The 14,584-nt window shown below is 40.7% G+C and overlaps 1 protein-coding gene across 1 annotated transcript in view; it reads right to left on the bottom strand.

The window, feature by feature from the left end:
- Positions 1 to 13,244, bottom strand: part of LOC310648301 (interferon-induced, double-stranded RNA-activated protein kinase-like) — a 56,110-nt gene extending 42,866 nt beyond the window's left edge. The window contains exons 1-7 of the mRNA XM_083376066.1: positions 12,847 to 13,244; positions 8,158 to 8,276; positions 7,271 to 7,360; positions 6,148 to 6,274; positions 4,157 to 4,251; positions 1,199 to 1,355; positions 506 to 625 (exon numbers count right to left, since the gene is read on the bottom strand). Of these exons, the coding sequence (XP_083232192.1) occupies positions 506 to 625; positions 1,199 to 1,355; positions 4,157 to 4,251; positions 6,148 to 6,274; positions 7,271 to 7,360; positions 8,158 to 8,276; positions 12,847 to 13,048 (910 nt within the window). The 5' untranslated portion in view covers positions 13,049 to 13,244. The remainder of the gene's footprint in view (positions 1 to 505; positions 626 to 1,198; positions 1,356 to 4,156; positions 4,252 to 6,147; positions 6,275 to 7,270; positions 7,361 to 8,157; positions 8,277 to 12,846) is intronic.
- Positions 13,245 to 14,584: the final 1,340 nt, after the last annotated feature.

Genomic DNA, 14,584 nt, shown 5'->3' on the forward strand with positions numbered 1-14,584 from the left:
GGCAGTGAAAGTTGGACCATAAGAAAGGCTGAGCGCCAAAGAATTGAGGTCTTTGAACTATGGTGCTGGAGAAGACTCCTGCGAGTCCCTTGGACTGCAAGGCGATCAAACTGGTCAGTCCTAGAGGAAATCAACCCTGACTGCTCTTTAGAAGGCCAGATCCTGAAGTTGAAACTCAAATATTTTGGCCACCTAATGAGAAGGAAGGAGTCACTGGAGAAGAGCCTAATGCTGGGAAAGATTGAGGGCAATAGAAGAAGGGGACGACAGAGAATGAGGTGGCTGGATGGAGTCACTGAAGCAGTAGGCGTGAGCTTAAATGGATTCCAGAAGATGGTAGAGGACAGGAAGGCCTGGAGGAACATTGTCCGTGGGGTTGAGATGGGTCGGACACGACTTCGCAGCTAACAACAACAACAACATTAGTTTATTAATTTCATTTCTCATTTTAAAAAAGTGTAACTAAAACCCCATTTATTTTGAAAGTACAAATCTTAAAATTTGCAATATTTATCATATTTTAGTTTTGCACCCAGTTTAGTCCCAGCTAAACATGCTTCAAATTTTGCATCCATTTCTTTGCTTTGAGCTTCAGTGAACAAAGTTCTCCAATCGCCCACTTCACCTGTACAAGATCAATGAGAAAAGAATTATTTATGTTGTCATCTATAAAAGTTCAAAATTTTGAAACATCTTTGGAATTTGGAATCATGCACAATTTATATGCTTTGTAATGTATCCATACACAATTCTATAGTACTCAGAAATAAGACCTGTTGAATTTAATGGATATTCCAAATAGTAAAGCTTTATAGCCTAAGACACATGAGAATAAACCAAATGAGATGATGGGGTAATTAAAGTCCAAAACATTTGAAGGGTGTTAGGTTGCCTCTGTGGTAGCAGAATTCATGACTATATCTGTTTATTTAAAAAATGAAATAGACAGATTAGATCAGGTTTATATTTTACATACGATGATAAAAGTAAAAAGACATTGCTGGTCTTTTAAAGTGTTTCTGTTCCTCTATTCTGCAATGCAGCAGAACAACAAAACTTTGAAATAGGCCCTCAATATAGCACATCATAAACCTTAGTTTTGAATCTAATAATAATTATCTCCACTAGAGGACATGGGTGTTCTTTGAAGAAACAGCTTCTTAACAGCAGCTGTCTTGAAAGCTGAGGTAAATAATACCTTTTCTGAGAATAACAGAAGCAAAGTGACCAATAACTTCCGGATATTTGCTGCTCATTGCTTGAAAAGTAACATTATCTGCAACAGACTTAATCATCTCATCAGAGAGAGGGAATTGATAAAAGTCAGCAATTTGTTTGATTCCTTCCAGAAGGTTCTGCAAAATAGTACAATCAATTATTTCACCTCTAGAAACATTTAAAATGCAGATAGTCTTCATTTAATAATAATAATTTGTACCCAGAACTCAAGTTTGCCAAGCAATATGGTTGTTAAGGGAGACAAAACATGACTGTGACTTGGGATTTTATTGCCGGCTTCTTCATTAACTCTGTTTATTGGAAGCCAGCTGTGAAGCATGGAAAAAGGGATAATGTGATCATGGGACTTTGTGAAGGCTGTAAATACCCTCCAGTTGCAAAGTGCCTAAATCTCAATCACATGATGGTGGGGATGCTGTGATGGTCTTAAGTATGAGGACCAGTTGTAAAGTTACATTTTCAGCACCATAATCATGAATGGTCACTAAAAGGGACAGTTATTGACCATGGACTACATGTATACTACTTTGATACCCAAGAATGGAATGAGTTAGAACAGTGTTCCTCAACATTGGCAAATGTAAAAAGCATGAACTTCAACTCACAGTATTCTCCAACCAGGCTGTAGAAAAGTACAGTACAGTATTATGGTGCATTAATGTCTTTATTAATGAGAGGAAGTAAATGATGTGCAGATGTGAAACTTATTATGTCCAAGGTTTCAGGGTTTATAGTACAAAGCTTTAATTTCTGAGGGTCACATTGCGCTGTTTATATTAAATATTTACATATATTTTTCATTTTTTCAAATCCAATTATTAATATGTACTTCAGTCTCATTAGCATTTATAGAGCCTGAATTAGGATTGCCCCTAACTGTAGAAACATCATTTATATTTTCATTTTAAAATATTTAACCCAAATAACTTTGATATCAAGTAGATTAAATAATGAAAATAGGCTTTATATTAATTATGAAGCTTTGCAACACAGAAAAGTCAAAGCATAGCACTGAGACCAAACAAGAAGACTAGATTTTTATACTGCAGTAAAAGTAAGTTTGTTTGTGGTTTAAGGGGGTTGAATAATTCTAGCCATTCATAAAGCATAATTTATGGATTAAGAAACCATGAGACCATGTTTAAGCAAATGTTGGCGAAGTATTATATGTCAAACCAGCCTAGCTCATTTCCCAGTCATCCTATGACACATACCGGTAGGATAGAAAAATGAAAGTCTTTCCCACTTGTGCCCTCATTGTCTCTAACTATTCCTGAAGCAGCTTAAAGTTGTCCTCACTGTTCCCCTAAAGCAGGGGTGTCAAACTCAATTTCATTGAGGGCCGCATCAGCACTGCGGTTGCCCTCAGGGGGCCGGGTGGGCGTGGCCTGGGTGGGCATGGCCTACTGGGTGGGCGTGGCTAGAGTGCGTATGGCCTACTGGGTTGGTGTGGCCAGCTCTACATTGTTCGCATCAAGGGTGCCTATGGGGGCCTGGGCAGGAGTGGGACAGATCTGAGGGTCTCTGGCAGAAGGAGGGTCTCTGGGCCAGGGCCAAGGCAGTGGGGGCCGTTCCCTCACTGTTTCCAGGATGGCTTCACGGGCCGCATGAAACCACTTCGCGGGCCGGATCCGGCCCCCGGGCCTTGTGTTTGACATGTCTGCCCTAAAGCAATCAACAAAATGTGTAGTTTTACCCTATATAGAGTCCGGCATGCTTCATCGACCATTCTATTAATGTTACAGGATCAGCCCTAGCATCTATTGGCCACTTCTGGCAGATGCTGTCCTCCAGGGATATTCTAATTTGGATCTTTTAAGCTGGGTTCCCCATTTATCTATCCAAGCCAGTGGCGTAGCGTGGGTTGTCAGCACCCGGGGCAAGGCAACCGGAAGCGGAAATAGAGGGGCGGGCGGGCGGTGACATCATGGCACCGCCGAAAAGACGCGCCCCGCAGCGGCATAGACTTTCCAAGAAGAGTCGCGCGCATGCGGGATGCTTCCGGGTCCCTCTCGAGGGCGGCTGGGCGGGGCTCCGACCTGCAAGAGCGGCTGCATTCAAGCTCGCACGTGAGCCCTGCTAAATAAAGCCACGCATGCGCACGAAGCTAGGCCGGCCGGCCGGCGGGTCCGTCTTCGCTCGGCCAAGCCTGCCGGGGCGCCTGCGGGGCACTTGCGGTTGGCCTGAGCCTGGGCGGAGAGTTGGCCGCTTCTATTTATTTTATTCAGTTTATGTGGCCGCCCATCTCACCTGCCGGACTCATTTCGCTTTGCAAGAAAGAGCAGCTCAAGAGCGGAACCAAGCCAACTCTGTGCAGCCCTTGGGGCTCCCTGAGCAGCTCAGTGCGAGCGCGCCCCCCCAGATGTTGCGCCCGGTGCAGCTGGCCCCCCCTGCACCCCCCACGCTACGCCACTGATCCAAGCCAATTCCAGCTCATAAATCTGGATCCGTGTGAAGAGCAATTGTGGGAGCTAAAGCAGGAATGTCCGCAACTTACATGATAGTGGTGAAAAAAATGGACATGCATCAGTGCTGGGATTCAGATATGTGAACAACCAGTTCCCTGTGTGGATGCCACTTCCGGAAGTCTGTTCTGGGCCTGGGCAACAAAAAATTGCCAATCTGGTACGAACTGGCTGAATACCACCCCTGACATGCATATATGATGATATGATTGTGCAAACTTCATCCTTTTGTACTTGTATCCTAACAATAGGCACAAGTCATAGGATTTGCATCAAGATATTATAATGCACTTTTTTGTCACTTGCTCCTTTCTTGCCCCTCCCCATAGATGCCTATTTGCACATATAGAAGTTGCCTGTATTGGGGAATGCTGGAGAAGGTTTCCTCCATAGCTACAGGCTACAGAAAAATGAATGTCTAATACAAATATTTTAATTTCTAAAAGACTTACTTCTTTCAATTCTTCATAAGTGATTATCATTATATTTTCTTCATCCATATGTTTGTCCCAAGCAAGAGCATGGTCAAAGTAGGAATTCCATGCCACTGAAATGAAATATACACAATCTCTATTTCACTATCTAATTAAGTTCCATACATGACAGAAGGAAAATGTACCAATCTCAGTCATATCAATTGGATTGGAACCAGATTTATCATGGCTATTTTAATCTGATTTCTACTGAAAGTACAGTCCATCGTGATACAGTACTGGCTCCAGGCTGATCTGCACAGGACACATTTTTATAATATGCAAACAAAATAAGCAAATCAAATGGATCATGTGATGAAATTTAACTAAGTTTGTTCTAATTCACTTAGTGATAAATTATTATAATCTGAATCATATCTTGGTAGGACAAGTCTGATGCTCCATGCAGTGATATCATTCAAGAAAGTAATTTTTTATTGGATCACTTTTGTGCTATGTGAAAATTCTTTTATCACATTAAGGAGAGGGGGGGGAAATAATTTCTTATCCTCCAAAGTTGTGGAACAGTGTAATAATTTTATAGTAAGACATGCTAGTCGTTTCTGACTCTAGGGGCCGGTGCTCATCTCCGTTTCAAAGCCGAAGAGCCAGCGCTTGTCCGAGGATGTCTCCGTGGTCATGTGGCCAGCATGACTAGACGCCAAAGGCGCATGGAACGCTGTTACCTTCCCACCGTAGAGGTCCCTATTTTTCTACTTGCATTTTTACGTGCTTTCGAACTGCTAGGTTGGCAGAAGCTGGGATGAGTAACAGGCGCTCACTCTGTTATGCGGCACTCGGGATTCGACCCGCCAAACTGCCGACCTTCTGATCGACAAGCTCAGTGTCCTAACCTACTGAGCCACCACGTCCCAATTTTATAGTAGTCAATGCAAATAACATTTTAGCTAAAAATTAATCTGAAGATTATGCTTAGTAATTCCCTTCATAAAGAGTTAGAAAGATATGGGAAATGTTTTTTTTATTTTAAATTTCATATATTACTTCAATTTGTATGCAATTCCATTTCTAAATTCTGAGTTGCATATAAGTAATGAAGTAATAAATGAATTACATTCATTTTTTAAGATGAGGGATTCTTTAATTGTACTTATTCAGATCACTGAGTATAAAATTTCTTGCCTTCTGATCACAGGAAGAATTAGAAAGGCAGGCCAAAATTTGGAGTCAGCTCTTTTGCTGTCACCATCTTGTTGAAGAAACAAGTGGATGTACTATATATCATAAGCTGTGCCATGATGTAGTTTCTACAATGTTATTTATATACAAATTATCTTTGGAATGTTTTCCAAAGTAGTAAAAGTATACCTACTGCAAATATGCTCATTCATAGTTTTATTTATGTAACCAGGACTGCTACAGCAGTTTGCTTCTTATATACCATATGAATTAAATAAATTACCATTTTAAAGTTGCTCATGCATATTAGTTTTACTACTGGTATTAAAATGTATAGAAAGAACTAGCTTGAAATAAGAAATATGCTAAAACATAAATAACAGACAGCTTTTTGAAGTTCAAGTCCCAATAAAATATTTCCTTTGTATTAAAGAGAAAAAAAGTTATGTTCTGTGCAATCACTTAGATAGGACCACATTCAAATTTAATGGGAAATATTTTCAGGCAGAATTGTAGACGGGAGGCTTTGAGGATGTGAGGTTGGCCCTAGCCCTCCTATGCTTTTGTCAGGCCTAAAGAGCTGGCTCTGCCAGTTGGCCTGGGGCAGCAATGGGGAAACAGCACATTGGAGATGGTTGATTGAGTAGGTCAACAGAACCCACCTCCCTCCCCACTTCCTCCCCCACTCTCTTCACATGCCCTTATATTTTAATCTTTGGTTTTAATTTATTTATGTTTAATGTAAAAAAATTTTTACCCTAAGTCACCCAGAATTACCTTATGGTAGGATGGCAACCAACATATTTTATAAATAAATAAAGATAACATACCTTCACCATTCATAAACTTTTGAAAGAAATCATCCCAGGAACTGGCATTAGGAAGCAAAGGATTTTTGTTGTAAAAATGATAATAGGATGTAGCTGTATCTTTGGGATTTCGAAATACCACCAGCATCTGTTTAAACAGAGAGATGATCATTAAATGTGACTTAAAAGAATTATAAAGGGCCAGTAGATATTCGCAGTGTTTATATAATGAAACTAAGACATAAATCAGGGTTGTGTTTTCTATGCCAAAATTTGCATTTGGCCTTTGAATGGTGGCATACCAAGAATCACACCCTAAACAGTTATATATGGGGCCAAGACAAAAACAATTTATTTGAAGTTAATTGTAAATGTAGGTACATGTAAATATAATCAAATATTTGTCTTGGCTTCAATTATTTTATTAAACTTCACAATATGTAGCAACATTTTAAGATATCAGAGCAATAGAGCCTTGGAGCCTCAGGACAAGCTTTTTTGATGTAAATGCAAATTCAGAGTGGGAGGTTGTTATAATGTGCAAGATTACCACCCCTTTACTCCCAGTAAGATTGAAGAGGTATTTCTATACTGCAAGGAAGACAGCTACATCAAGTTGCCTTAACAGGGAGATGGGCAGCATTTAAAATGAATGAATGAAAAAGAAAAAGAAAGAAAGAAAGAAAGAAAGAAAGAAAGAAAGAAAGAAAGAAAGAAAGAAAGAAAGAAAGAGAAAGAAAGAAAGAAAGAGAAAGAAAGAAAGAAAGAAAGAAAGAAAGAAAGAAAGAAAGAAAGAAAGAAAGAAAGAGAAAATGGGAACAGCAATATATGATACATATGTTGAGTATATGTCTCAATAACATTCTTAATTGAAGAAATCTTCAGAATTTCAATTACTTTGGATAAATATTGAAGAAAAAGATATGATTATTTATACTATGGTTTAATTCATAGATCATAATAGAAGCATTGCTTTTAACCATATTGAGGATATAGGGGAGCTAAATTTTTTGTGACCTTCAGAAATGTATAATATTCAGTATCTATTTATTTTATTTATTTATTTATTTAATTTATATACCGCCCAGATGCGACCAGGTAATTCTGTTGGACAATTGTACTTACAGTGAAATTGGTTCCCTACCTTCACTTTGTTGTCCAGAAAGGATTTTGGAATGTTATCATAATGGAGATGAGTTACATAATAACGGGGAGATGGTTGATCTTTCATTTTCTGAAACAAAACCAAAAGATGCTAAAATTCTGCTGAAGAATTTTGGGCTCAATTGTTGTCATAATTGAGGATTACCTGTTCAGTTTACTACAAACATAACTGCATTAGCAAGTCCACATTAGCTTCTTCATTATGTAGATGGTAATAATGACCACCCAAATCTCCTCTGTCCGTAACCCAAGTCTCCTGCCCTGCCCTCTGCTTTGGAGAGGCAGCTCAACTCGCATATTTCTTTTGCATACACAAAGCAATTCCACAAACATACCAAAACATAAAACCAGACTGGAGATTAGGCTGGTTAGTTAGAAGCACATTCTCTCAAAACCCATGGAATGGCTAAGTAAAATAACTTTGAAAGGCTTTTTTTTTTAAAAAAAAAATTGCAACTCAATATTTCTGTCGGGTTTTCTGTTTCTTTGACCCTCATCTAGAACAGGTTCATAAATCCAAAGATTCTAACTCTATCAAAACAATGCAGTAATATATATTGGAGCTGTGCTGTAGATTGTCAAATAAAAATAAAATCGTCTTCAGGTCTGACTTCACTCCCTGATGACTTACATAAATGCATATATGCAGCTTTTTCTGGCTCACAACAATTTGGCATTTTCTTATGCAAGAATATTTTTTCAAATCCTCAGTGTAGTTTACAACCAGGACTCTAGGACCCAACCAGTTAAACTCAGCTCTGGTGCTGCCATATGTTGATGCAGGATATATTAAATGGGATTAAAAAAAATATTATCCAGCTTATTTAGCCACTTATATTATTAGGCAAAGATTGAATTCATACTGACCAGAAATTTTTCTGGGCCTCCAAATTCAAGCAATAAGTGGTGTCTTGGTAGTGATAACTCCTTATTATTTGAAATTGCAGTTGCCATTTCAATTAGAATTTGAAATACCCAGTTGGTACCTACAAGAGAAAACAGGTGAGCTGCATTTAGATTACAGAATGCATTAACCTTATAACCACAAGCACAAACACAAACATGTTTTCTTGAACCCAGGGAAACATCTCAACCACCACTGGACCATGACTGAAAAAATTCTAGAAAATTTAGACTTTAGCTTGTACATTTTGTGATGTGTTGACACTGGTTGGATATAATACTTAAAAGTTGGATATACCGTAATACTTAATACTTATTTATTTTTGGTAGAAAGTGAATAACTAGAAAGTGAATCTCAGGTTTGCTGTTTTACCCAAGATCCAGGTGACAAGCAGGCAGTGATCCTGATTTACACAGCCCATACTAGCTAGCGTTCAACCAGTAGCACCAGTAGAGGCTGTCAGGTGCCCTCTTGGGGTTTGTAAGCATCTATTTCTATTTTATTTCTATTTATTAAATTTATATACCGCCCTTCTCCCGAAGGACTCAGGGCGGTGAACAGGGCATATATAAATAGAAAATACAAAAATTAAAAGAGAATTAAACAATTGCCCAGATAAAAACAGTAGCAGTATAAAAACCCATTAAAAACCCTGACGCCCCCCATCAGGCCAGGCCAGCTTGTTCAAATAAATGGGTCTTCAGACCGCGCCGGAAGGAGCGAAGGTCTGGTGCCGTTCGGAGCTCAACCGGCAGTTGGTTCTATAAAGCCAGAGCGCCCACAGAGAAGGCCCTCCCCCTGGGGGCCACCAGCCGACATTCTCTGACCGGAGGCACCCTGAGGAGGCCCCCTCTGTGGGAACGCACAGGGCGGAGGGAAGTTGACGCCGGCAGCAGGTGGTCCCCAAGGTACTCCGGACCCATGCCATGTAAGGACTTAAAGACCATAACCAAAACCTTGAATCTCACCTGGAAGACAACTGGTAACCAATGCAGCTCGCGGAGCAAAGGTGTAACATGGGAGTACCGGGAAACTCCCAAGACAACTCTCGCGGCCGCATTCTGTACCAGTTGGAGCCTCTGAGTGGTCTTCAAGGGGAGCCCCATGTAAAGAGCATTGCAGTAGTCCAGGCGAGAGGTCACGAGCGCATGAGTGACCGTACACAGGGCATCCTGGTCCAGATAGGGCCACAACTGGCGCACCAGGCGAACCTGGGTGAAAGCCCCCCTAGTCACGGCTACTATATGGTCTTCCAGGGTAAGCCGTGAATCTAGGAGGACTCCCAAGTTGCGAGCCCTATCCACGGGGGGTAAAAACTCACCCCCAATAGAAAGAGGTGGAATATTTTGAATGTCCCGGGATGCCGGAATGCACAGCCACTCAGTCTTGTCAGGGTTGAGCTGAAGTCTGTTCCTCCCCATCCAGACCCAAACCGCCTTCAGGCAATGGGACATCACATCAAGGGCATCACTGGGGTGGTTTGGGGTCGAAATGAAAAGCTGGGTATTATCGGCGTACTGATGATACCCAACTCCAAAACCATGAATGATCTCACCCAGCGGTTTCATGTAGATGTTGAACAGGAGAGGCGAGAGGACCGACCCCTGAGGAACTCCACAAACGAGAGTCCTTGGGGTCAACCTCTGCCCCCTGCCAACACCGACTGCGAGCGTCCCAGGAGATAGGAGGAGAACCACTGAAGAACTGTGCCTCCCACTCCCAATCCCCTGAGACGCCGCAGCAGGATACCATGGTCGATGGTATCGAAAGCCGCCATGGTCGATGGTATTGAAAGCTTGCTCTTATTATTGCTCCATCCATCCATCCATTTTACTGTTATTCTATCTTCTCATTGAGACGTTGAGAGTTGAGCAGCATACAAATTTAATAAAATTATTATTCTTATTATTATTAAAAAATTTATTCATAAAACATGAAACTCAGTCAACTGAACACTCATATTGACTGGCACTAATGGTTGACACGGGTTGCTGCCAGCATCCTAGGTATCAACTAGGTATCTCCTTAAAATGTAAGATGTTCCGAGTAGCGCAGTTTTTTGTAGCTTTGCTGGAGTTATTGTAGGAAGCTGAAATTTCTTGATGTATTTTGCAAACTTTTTGGACATAGTTCCCAGTGCCCCGATGACAATGGGTATCACTGTTACACATTTCATTTATTATTAATGTTATTGTTGTTCTTGTTCTTGTTGTTGTTGGCTGCACTGTCGGCCAGATGTTTAGACTGGATTTGGCATTTTTATTCACCTATTGAGTCCTTCCCAAGAAGGCATCACCATCATCTCCTGGTGCTTTTAATACCTTCCTTACCGCTTTACGAAACGTCATCTTTTCTCTTTTCTTCCTTCCCTTGCCTCTTTTTCATAGGTCCTCTAAAGGTTAAAGGTGAGACAGCACCTTTGTTGATTCCTTTTTAAGCACATAGTGCTGAATTTTGGGAAGACCTCTAAGTCAGCAACTGGGATAAAATGTTCAAACAGCCTCAGTGCAAGATTGCAGTAGATTTACAGAACATATTAGGTGTGTCACAGGAGGTTATCTATAGTATCCTGACCCCACCATTTCCTCCACTTCCCTGTCCAACAGCAGCCTGAAGATGATCCACAACCATCCTTAAATCTGCCAACTTTAAAATGCTGAGAACAAAAGCAAAGAACCATTGCTTTAACTTGAGCTGGCCCAAATCTTGCTTCCCACTTCATGCAAAAGAAAAATTAAATTGTTTGCATACAGGCTTTTGTTTCAGGCCTCAGTAGTAATCCTTCTGGTGTGGATTTGTCTCATTTTATGTAAGAAAATAAATCCATTGAGGGACAACTGAGAAAAATATCAAATATCTTCAAAGAAGCCCAGGAGGCAAGGCATGAAAAGGCAGAACTTCCTATAAACCCCATATTTCTCTGAGTTCTGGATGTTATCTAGAAACTGCATTTTGCCATCTTTGGAAGTTGTGTATAATGCATTCAGAGGGAGTTCAGCTTTGTTGGAATGTGGTCAGTGACCAAAGTCTGAATTACTGTGGCCAGGCTGTCTCTGCAACTATTCATAGTGACAGGAACAACTGAGAGTATTTTGGCTCCCTGTGGTGCCAGTGGCAAGGAGCAATCCAGGAGTACTCTGGTCTGAATTCCTGCCTTTTCAACACACAAGCTTCTCAATTCCGTCTAGTCCACAGGTCTGCAACCTGCGGCTCCGGAGCCGCATGTGGCTCTTTCAGCCGTCTCCTGCGGCTCCCAGTCCTCTGCCATGTGCAGTCCAAAAAAAAAAAAAGTGGGACTAAAAAAGTTCAACCAATCAATTCAAATATGCAGGGTAGGTGCATATCTCTCCTTGGCTCCACTCTTCAGTCAAACCCTGTTCTGCGCATGCGCGCATGTACACCAATGCACACACATTTTTTGCGGCTCCCAGTTTTTCCTTTTGTGAGGGAACCAGTTCCGAGTGGCTCTTTCACTGTTTCAGGTTGCTGACCCCTGGTCTAGTCATTCATCCAGTTCCAGGAGTTAGGGCCCAATATATACAAACCTGTGTTATTTTTCCTTTATTTTTCCAATTTCTACACTGCCTTCTTGCATATGACCCTGGGATCCAGCCAACCATATCCTCATTACAATGTCCAGCCCACAGAAAAGCTTTCTTGATATAGCTAGGATAAGAATATTTGTTAAATTATTTCCTGGTAAATAATATTTTTCTAAAAATTAAATTTTGCATTCAACCAGGTGTAGTTAGCTTCAAACCAATTTTTTTTTTAAAAAAAGGATTGGGGCCAGCCTGTCTGAAGGCATGCTTTTTTAAAAAAAGATCTGTATATAGATAGTCCTAACGAACAATTACAACTGAGACCAGCATTTCTGTTGCTAAGCAAGGTGATTGTTAAGCGAGATGTATCTGATTTTGCAACCATTTTTGCCGGAGTTGTTAAGTGAATCACTGTAGTTAAATATATAATGCAGCTGGTAAGCGAATCCAGCTTACCCCATTGACTTTGCATGTCACAAATGACAATCACATGATCCCAAAATGTTGCAATTGTAAATACATGCAGATTGCCAAGCATCTGAACTTTGATAACATGACTGTGGGGATGCTGCAATCGTCATATGCATGAGGACCAGTTGCAAGTCACTTTTTTCTGTGCTATTATAACTGCAGTTACTAATCGATGTTTGCAAATGAAGGACTACCTCTATGGCGGTCCTTCTTAGCCAACCTCCCCCCCCAAAATGATCAGCTAATGGGTTAAGACATCTCATCATAGGATCTAAATTTTGAAAATGCCATCCTCAAGCCTATTTACATTACTTTTGAGGGATGGGCACAAAAATAAAAGTATTTTGTTTGGTTAAATTTTTAACAGAATATAACATGCAGCTTATGCAAATTATTCATGACTTCTAGGATCATAAAAAGCTGAGCAGTTTCACTTGGTGCCTAGCCATTGTCCAGCCTTCCCCAAACACATCCCTTCTAGATTTGTTTTTTGGATTGACAAAATGCTACCCTCCCACCATGTAGCTGAAGGAGATGAGAAAGAAAGAAAGAAAGAAAGAAAGAAAGAAAGAAAGAAAGAAAGAAAGAAAGAAAGAAAGAAAGAAAGAAAGAAAGAAAGAAAGAAAGAAAGATACTCACCACATTTGGGATAAGCAATGACCAGCATATCATCCTTTCTTGCTTCCATAGTTTCCAGTGCTTCAAAAGTTTCTGCACTACAAAGGCGATTAGGATACAAAACGCCTTTGAAAGTAAAATAAAGCTCTTCATTCTTGTTGTCTTTATTCTCATCAAAAATCTTATTCATTCGTTGTGCAAAACTGTTACTTTCTTCAACCATTCTTTTCTCTCGCCAGCAGTCTCTGCCTTGTCATGAATCCTTTCAAAAGGCAGCTGTAGTTTTATGCATTCAGTTCCTTAGCTGGCCCCTTTCTCTTGCTCAATAAAGAAAAAAGTGCTGAGAAAACAGTCATGAATCAGTAGTCTTCGCACGCTACATCCTGGTGTGTATTGATTACATAACTGCTTTGGGAGTACACATTAGTTAACCTGTAGTAGAAGAGCAGAACTTTCTTCCAAGAAGAAAATAAATCATTTGAGGAAGATTGTCATGCCAGAAGCCAAAATGAGTGCAAAGTAAACAGCCTGAAACTCTACCAATTGATTAAAATAAAAGGTTTCTTCTTTCTTTAATGGAAGGACTCTATGGAACTTTTTTTTCTGTCAACTCAGTAATATGAATGTTAAAATTCTGTATCTGCTTTTGAAATTGAGTATGTAACACAATATGAAAAACACGGCGAGTTTAGATTGATGAGAAGTTGTAGAGGAGTTTGTAGCACAAACCTATACGCATTTACTTGATTGTAAATCAGTGTTCAGTGAACATTGTGCCCCAGTAATTTAGCATATTTTCCTGAAAATGTATGAGTTTGTGTGTGGGTCCAAGCCTAATTATGTTGAGCTGAAGGCAAAGGTATATCATCTCTGAAATACATTTTTAAAAACATCTTATTTAGAATTACAGCTACGTATGTTAGTATGTTAGTATGTTAGTAGCGGTGGCTCAGTGGGTTAGGACGCTGAACTTGTCGATCGGAAGGTCGGCAGTTCGGCGGGTCGAATCCCGAGTGCCGCGTAGCAGAGTGGCGCTACTGTTACTCGTCCCAGCTTCTGCCCACCTAGCAGTTCGAAAGCACGTAAAAATGCAAGTAGACAAATAGGGACCACTACGGTGGGAAGGTAACAGCGTTCCATGCTAGTCATGCCGGCCACATGACCACGGAGACGTCCTTGGACAAGCGCTGGCTCTTCGGCTATGAAACGGAGATGAGCACCGGCCCCTAGAGTCGGAAACGACTAGCACGCATGTGCGGGGGAACCTTTACCTTTACCTTTTATGTTAGTAATAACACTCAGCTATATAATCTTTTTTTAAAAAAAACCTATAAATATTGTCTCAGAATTTGCATCTATAAATGAGAATTAGAGCTCCAGTTGCACATCCAGGTAGTCCTCATTAAACACTGGTCACTTAGCAACATTCAAAGTTATGGAGGATCCCCCCCAAAGCTACTTATGACCTGGTTCCAAAGTTATGGCCGCTGCAGCACTCCCACAGTTGTTTGCCCTTTCTGACAGGGATACTGCCAGACTGCCCTCCCATCTCTATACCATTGCCCCCAGCCTCAGGCCTGCTTCTCATCCCACCAGGCCCACATCCTCCTCCTTACTTACTTACTTTTTAAAGATCTCTAGAGCTCGGGTTATGGAAACAAAATAGATTGCTTGTTGTGTAGCTATGTAGTGCAATTCTGGAAGCAGCCGCCATATTCTTGAATGGCCACTCTGAATTGTTGTCACTTGGGAAATGATG

The sequence above is a fragment of the Vipera ursinii genome, assembly GCF_947247035.1.
Source record: "Vipera ursinii genome assembly, chromosome: 1".
NCBI lineage: Eukaryota > Metazoa > Chordata > Lepidosauria > Squamata > Viperidae > Vipera > Vipera ursinii.